We start from the raw sequence: 8,076 nt of genomic DNA on the forward strand, positions 1-8,076 counted from the left end.
AGGCCAGAGGGCTCACTGCAGCTCAGTACCTCATCCAGGCAGTGTTGGCTTCATACAGAAAGCCACGGGACAAGAGGATTTAACACAGAACTGCAGTGCTCTTCTCCAGAGGGGATTACTGGAGCTGTGCGGTAGGAAATGGACCCCCAGTACAGCTACGGCCAATGCTGCAACATCAGGAACCATTTAGGTTTTCAGAGCACCCAGAAAAGCACACAAAGGTTTGAGGTACTTTCACAGTTTTCACATTTTCAGTGCGGTCATGTTGACTACTGGAAACCTGTTAATTCACCCATGTTTTCTTTTACACACAGAGACACAGACAAAAAGCAGTGCAGTGCACACAAGGCTGTGTTCCTTAGATTAATGTATAACTCACACTCTTTAAGAAGTCTGATTTTACCTGTAGCTCCTCAGACTAAAGAAGTCTCTTGGAGAAAAGACAAAACGTTTCAACAAAGCAGAACCCATCCAGAGGACCCATGCCCAATTTTATATATATATAACAGAGATGCTACTTGCTTTGTAGGACTATCTTAGGCAGTTTTTTAAACATTGATAGGCTTTCTACTTATCCACTGTGATGATTGTTGAATTGAGTGTTGGATTGCATGCAAATAACATTTATGCCAAAACCTTTAGCAAGATATTAAGATATTTAACGATTAGATTTATTTAAATACATTATCTTACTTTTATAAGCTTGTGATTGAGAGATAATATATTTAGATTAAAAAGTGTTGCATGTTTAGAGCGAAAATCAAATATAAATTTCTAAGTGTACATAAAAATTCCTATTTCCTGTATTTCGTGAAATCTGTGATGTCAAATAATGGGTGTGGACAATTTCTTTGACAAACAATTTGCCGTTTTTTTCCTGCAGCTTTTCATAAAATATTGATGCACATTAGCAACTTTTAAAAATAAACAATGGGTGATTAAAATTTGTAATTAGGGCACAATCTATCACACTGTGTGTAAAATATGTGTGTGCTTTAAGACTGATTTATAATGAGCAAAGTCAAATAAAATCTGGTTCTCTTTATAATAACATACACCACTGCACACTCTGATTGGGTCATAAGAAAGGAGAAGAACAACAGCTCTGCAAATGTTCCTCTGAGGAAGGAGATGAAAGATTGCAATCACAGCAAAAAAGGGCAGAGGATGAATGACTTCCAAAATGAAAACATAACAATATAGAAAGATGTGGCTGAAAACAGAAACATGCATCAAAGACACTCCACACCCATAGGATGATCACACACGTTATGAACTACATATAACAACTGGTAGATGTGCACAATGAGGTTACCTAAATCCACAAAATACTTACTGCATACGATAGTAACTCACAGAGAAATTACCTCTGTGCATTTTCCTGTTTATTACCCTGTGTAACCGGCTTGAAAAACACATGCATATGCATGTTAGTTTTGCACGCAGTGAAGACACGCTTCCTTGTACTTAGTCTTTGGGCCGCATTTCAACAGCTGTGTAGCATATTAAATGGAGCATTATCTTTCCTAAAATAAATCCTTTAGCAGTGTGGCCCCAAGATGTTGACATTGGTTGCCTCCATCTTTGTGCTGTCTTGATTCTTTTAAGAAGCAGCTGAACACTCATTTATTCAGTCTATTAACTATTTTTTATGCTGCGTGCGTTGTTACATGTGTACTGTTTTCATCTTTTATGTCTTTATATTCTATGTTTTTTATGCTTGTTTTTATTGCAAAACCCTTTTTGTTTTTGAAGTGTAAAAGGTGCTCTCATAGGTTGAATAAATAACACTTACCTACTAAGCTTTAAGACCCAAGGCTTTGAAAATGGTACTTCTTGCTGCCCTTATTGGATTACAAAGAATTACAATTGCAATGCTAAAAGGTAAATCAAAGCTAATTCTTTATATTTTCTTTCAAAACTAGATTTTCTTTACTTTTGTCAAGACATAATTCTGTAACTAATGCATGCGCAGGCCGATATCAAATAAATGGTATTATTAATGCTAAGCCAGTTTGGTTTAATGTGCACCAAACTAGAGCCTAAGGATCAGTTTAGCATATCTGAAACAAAGCTAGCTATGCCTTTGCTGTTTAAGCATCAGAAAATGCTCACAATTTATGAAATATAACCTCTCTGTGTAATGAATATATATATATATATATATATATATATATATATATATATATATATATATATATTGAAACACAGACCATTTTGTGCTTTCACAATCAAAATCCCAGTTGCATTGCAAAGACAAAATATACAGGCTCTTGCACAAGCATCTATACCCCTTGAGTTTATTTATGTTTCCTCAAGTTACTGCCTTAAACCTGAATCTATTTTATTAGCATTGTATGTGATACACCAACACAAAGTGGTGCATATTTGCTAAATGGAAGGAAAATGTTACATGATTTGCAGTTAGGTCCTCCTCTTTCCATTTTCAGATGATGGATTAAACAGAGGTCTATCAGATGTTAAAATCTTGGGATTAACCAAACATGTTAAAATTGTCACTTACTTACAAGCTATGTTTGTTCAATCACAGAATGTGAAGATGTATAAATATGTGGTCTTTATTTTTCTTTGAAATGTGGAATAATCATGACTCACGACTGGCCTAAAGACGTCCACAAACATTAAAGTATATAGCTGTAGCTCTTGCTGAACTCTTAACATGAATTTATTTGAAAAGGTAGCTCTGGGGTATAATAGTGTCTTATCTGCTGTGTCTTGTTGCAGAGATTTGTTTGCTGACACGGGGCAGGAGGACAGCCAGTGTCCGAGCCGACACATACTGTCGTTTGTACTCTCTCTCTGTGGACAACTTCAATGAGGTTCTTGAGGAGTATCCTATGATGAGAAGAGCCTTTGAGACTGTTGCCCTGGACCGGCTGGACCGAATTGGTGAGGAAATTAACATAACAACACTGAGATCACTTATTTAGGACAGCGTGCACATCAAAGCAAAGTGTGTATATTTTTTCCTTTGTTCAATATTAAGTCTGGTATTTTCCCTTATCTTCCACTTTTGGTGTTTATTTAGGGCTAACTTTAGATTAGACTGGGTTGTTTTTTTCTTCCACTCTTTCTTTTTTTTCTCATCACTAAAATTGTCCGCATGTTTGCGGACTGTCCGCACTGTCACACCCAAATTTCCCCATTGCGGGGACTATAAAGGAATTCTTATTCTTACTACAATATATTCAGTCACATTTGCAATAAACGTTATTGTTCTTCAAGGCTACAGTTGGAAACAGGAGAAACAGCATGTACTTACTAAAACGTAACTCAATGTCATCTGCATGCAAACATGAAGATAGGGCTTTGAGGTTTTAGAAGCCCCGTATGACTTCTCTTACACATGCAATTGATATTCTCTCTGTATCCATCGTTCTTCCCATCCAAAGTCTGACAGACGAAAAACCCACAATAAAAGACATGCTGGTATTATCATTCAGCCAATCATGGCATGCTCTGTTTTACTCACATCCACGGTTTGAATGGAAGATAGGAAATGTGCTTAAGGGGTTCACTTTGTAGAAAATGGCTGCTTTGAAATGATGCAGTTGGCTGATAGTAATATTTCTGTAGAATAATCCCCTGCATATTCTTTTTTACTTCTTTGTTTGATGCTGTTTTGCACTCTGTTTTCTTCATAATGTTACAAGTTTAAAATGATCTGTCATCTTGATGGTCTTTGAATAATCTCGTTTGGGATGTAGTTAAATCACAAAATACTTAAACAATGGGTGCTTATTTGTCATAATAGAAACCTGAGAAACAAATACCTACCTACCTACCCATATATAGCTAACTCGTTAACTAACTCCGTCACAGCAAGTGTGACCATTTCACAGAGAGTGAAGGTGGGTTAGCAGTTAAAATGCCATTCATAATGACACACACTGGCTCTTTGATGAGAGTAAAGAAGCTCACAGTTAGAAGGAATGAGATTAAGGCCATTTTTGAGCACAGTTTGCTTGAAGGCAGTTTGTAATAGTTGTGTGACATCCATCCATCCATCCATTTTCCAACACTCTTATCCCTGTTGGGGCTGCAAGGGGTGCTGGTGCCTATCTCCAGCTGTCCATGGGCGAGAGGCGGGGTAGTTGTGTGACATTTTAATGTTAATATGTTTTCCATATATAACAGTTACACAAATTCAACACTAAAAGAGCTCAGGAGCTCATATGTGCCAAATAAGGTTAACCCTATACCTACCCATTTATTTAAAAAGAGATAATTAAAAACACAGTTTCTCAAAATGTGCTATAATATTAAAAACTTGTTATCTACTTATCTACTAATATTGTATTCTTATTCTTTTTCTTATTGTATTCTTATTCTTTTCCTGCATCTAACTGGTTGTGTTTGCTTTTTTCTCTTGGAATTTTATTTTAAAGGGAAGAAAAACTCCATTCTTCAGCACAAGGTACAACATGATCTCAGCTCGGGGGTACTCAACTACCAAGAGAGTGAGATCATCCAGCAGATAGTGCAACACGACAGGGACATGGCCCACTGCGCCCACCTCATGCAGAACGCTCCCCCACAGACACCCCCATCCCCAACCCCTGTCATCTGGGCCCCCCTCATCCAGGCACCCCTCCAGGCTGCTGCTGCCACAACCTCAGTGGCCATTGCGCTGACGCATCATCCCCACCTTCCACCAACACTCTTCAGACCTCCGGTCTCTGTTCTTGGTTCCCTAAAGGATCCATCTACTAGATTCCGAAAGTTTCAACCATTTGTTTCTTCATCTACAGCACCTGGCTCTTCTGGGGACTCTCTCTCTAGTACGCCCTCGAAGCTGCACTCTGGGGTGGACATGCCATTGCTGGCCTCCTTTCGAGCTCATCATATGACATCGGGCTCTGGGACAATTGGTTCAACCCGGCAAAGCTCAGGTTTGGGAGGCCAGCGTGGACCTAATGGGACCAAGTCCAGTGAAGGGGGGACAAATGTGTTCAGTTTTGGTCCACACTCATCCTCTGGTTCTCCCTCTTCTAGTATGGCGCAGCTTCACCCACAACCACAGTATCAACAACCCTTTCGATCCAGCACCCCACCCCTTTCAAATCTCTTCCATCAAGCACCTACAGGGGGAAGCACAGGGTCAGGACTAAGTGGGGGAGCGGTTGGAGCATGTGCGGGTGCTACAGGGTGGTCTTCAGGAGGCGCAGCTGGAAGTTCTGTTGAAGGGGGCTCCGACGCAGACACTGCTTGGGCTGGGGAGGACTTCACAACTGGGGTAACAGACAATACTTCTAGAGGGCACTTTGAATTGAAAGGAGCCACTGATGGATCAATACATGGAACTTCAGGGGATATAGTGGGTGGAGTTTCAGAAGGCTCAATGGGAGCTGCTTGTAGTAGGTTCACAGGTGGAGCTTCAGGCGCATCAGGGTCAGGTGTCACATGTGGTTTAATACAGGACAAAACCAAGAGATCAATTGGAGAGACTTTGAGAGGGTCAACTGAAAAAGCTTCCAGGGGATCAGTGAGTGGGACTTCACAAGAATCACTGCTACTCACAAACCCAAGGGGATCATTAGGGAGGATCAGTGATGGATCATTAGGATCTGTTTTTGATGGGGCCTGTGGGGGGACATTTGGAGGCATTTCTGTTGAAATGCCAGCGGGGAATTCAACAGGATTGTTAGGGAGGTCTTCCACTGGATCAGCAAGTAGCCATATAGGAGGAGCCTTGAATGAGCCAGGAGAAACTACTATTGGTGGACCTACTGGAAGAATGATAGGATGTGCGGTTGGAACCCAGATGGCAGCATCTACAACTTTACCTGGTTTACCTTTAAGTGGAATTACATCAGGACTCGTTGGGTCCTCTTTTTGTCAGAGTCCTCTATCTACCAGTCCATCCAACCTTATGTCTAGTCAGATTCTCCCGAACCAACCACATCCCAAGCCTCCGCAGCAGTTTGCTGGAGGCGGTAGGACTACCAGTGGCATAAACCTCTTCCAGTCACCCTCGCAAGGTTCCCCATCTTGTGTTAGAGGACAACAAACTCAACAGCCTACTGCTAGTTCCCCACCTTCCATCAGCCACTTTAGTTTGGCAGGCCTCCAGTCTGGCTGCTTGCCTCACCAGATGTCACTGGAGAAGTCTGCATTGGCCTCCTTGGCTCAGTATGGTTCAGCAAACGCCTCTCCTTGCCTTACCCCAGTAGCACGCAGTCCAACTGTACAAAGTCCAGTGGCTGGCAGGACTTTTCAATACAGCGACCCATCAAGTATTGCAGGATCCCACAGTTCTTTGCTCATGCCTCAGTCTCCTCTCCTTTCACAGCTTCCCAGCCTGCCACAAACATCAGGGAGAGATTCTCCACTGGCTCCATTTTCTGAGGACCTAAAGAGTTTATCCAGCTCACACCCATCTTTACCCCAGGAGGTGGCCCCGGCCCTGAGCCACCAAGCTCCTTGCACCTCTGTGGAATATTACCCTTCGCCATTTTCCTCACCTACTCTTGTGCCCAAACCCTGTAGCTCAATACCAGGACATATGACTCCCCCAAAACAGGAGTCACTGGGGAACCTTCACCAGACTCAGTCCCCTAGATCTTCTACAGCACCTCCTCCACGGAGGGGCTCTGGTGTCTACCTGTCAGATCTAGAACCTCAAACTGCTCGTTCTAAGCTTCCTTCTAATTTGTGAGGTTCGATCACACCCTCCTGTGCTTCCCTGAAATGAAACACATAACTATCAGTACTCAGATTATTTTATGTTGTCAGACTCCATTGTGTTCCACCTCTCATTTTACCAGGATCTTTAAATTTACTGTGAATCAAAAATATTTTTATCAGGAAACTCAGAGCTGTAGGGTAATCCTTGTTTGTTTTATACACTGTTGATTTTATTCACATATGCTGTATATACGCAGAGATATATATTAAACTCATAAGTTAAGTAAGGGGCTCGGAGGGTGTGAAAGTGATCTCAAGGACAGTCGTTTTCTCTATTTGTAAGACTATGCCGAATTAATTTCATTCTATTTGGGAAGTGAATCAATGGAATACAGAAAAAAAAAAGTTTTTTTATTGCAGGAACCTATGCACTAAAACCTGCATGTATAAAGGCTTTTGCGTGTTTTAAGATGACTATCAAAATAATTTCTAGCTCAAAAAACATGATTTGAGACACATTGACTCTTGTACCTTTTCATTTAGGATCACACATTGTTGATCCTTAAATGTACTTATTAGATTGTGCTTATTTATCCTCTGTATAAACCTTTCAACACCTTGAACGATGGCGATGAGATTTTAGGATACCAAAAAGACTTTTCCTGTGAAAACACTATTTACTTCTCCAGGGCCCACGATTCCTCTTTTATAACACTTTGTTGTATTCATGCTGGTATTTGAAGCAGAGTAAGAGGGGTTTGCTGAGCTACCCTCTGTCTCAGTGTTTCATCATAAGAGTATGTGACGGACGACCTTTCTGCAGTGTCCTCAACCATATTCTAACAAGCTCACCTTGTCTTCCAAGCTCTTGACACTTAAGTGTATTAAGTTTGTATTGTTTCTCTTCCGGGCCTTGCTCAACTGTTAATGTATGAGTGTAGCAACAAGTGTGGATAAGTTGAATGGAAGGGAAGAGTTTTGTCAGACTGATCAAAAATAAGTTTGCCTTTTTTTAAGCAAAACCTAGGACTTCCAATAGCCACTTTGTGTGATGCGTTACGTAGCACTCGAATCATAAAGAAACACCTCTACATTTGATAGTAATAAAGCTCATTGGAAAAGTGATAAAGATTACGATGCAAACTTGATTTTTTTTCTGTCTATAAGGATCCAAAAAGAGTTTCAAAACAACAAATTCAACAAAAATAATGTATTGAATTAGAAATACTGGAGCAAAAATGTCCCAATTAATGTTATAGTTTTTGTTATTATTTTAGCAGTACTTCCAGTGCTGCAGCTGCATAATGGTCATTATGAGTGTTTCTTCTTAGTAAAGTTTAGTTCTGAGTTTGAGATGATGAATGTATGCATGGTGCTTCCAATAAGTGCTGGAGCTATGGTTGGTGCACTGAAAGCAAATTGTCCCTC

General features: G+C 40.6%; 1 protein-coding gene across 1 annotated transcript in view; it reads left to right on the forward strand.

Moving 5' to 3' along the window:
• Window positions 1–7,848, forward strand: part of hcn4 (hyperpolarization activated cyclic nucleotide-gated potassium channel 4) — a 106,232-nt gene extending 98,384 nt beyond the window's left edge. Inside the window, exons 7-8 of the mRNA XM_012868255.3 lie at window positions 2,746–2,910; window positions 4,410–7,848. Of these exons, the coding sequence (XP_012723709.2) occupies window positions 2,746–2,910; window positions 4,410–6,679 (2,435 nt within the window). The 3' untranslated portion in view covers window positions 6,680–7,848. The remainder of the gene's footprint in view (window positions 1–2,745; window positions 2,911–4,409) is intronic.
• Window positions 7,849–8,076: the final 228 nt, after the last annotated feature.

This window comes from Fundulus heteroclitus, chromosome 4, assembly GCF_011125445.2.
Source record: "Fundulus heteroclitus isolate FHET01 chromosome 4, MU-UCD_Fhet_4.1, whole genome shotgun sequence".
NCBI classification, from domain to species: domain Eukaryota; kingdom Metazoa; phylum Chordata; class Actinopteri; order Cyprinodontiformes; family Fundulidae; genus Fundulus; species Fundulus heteroclitus.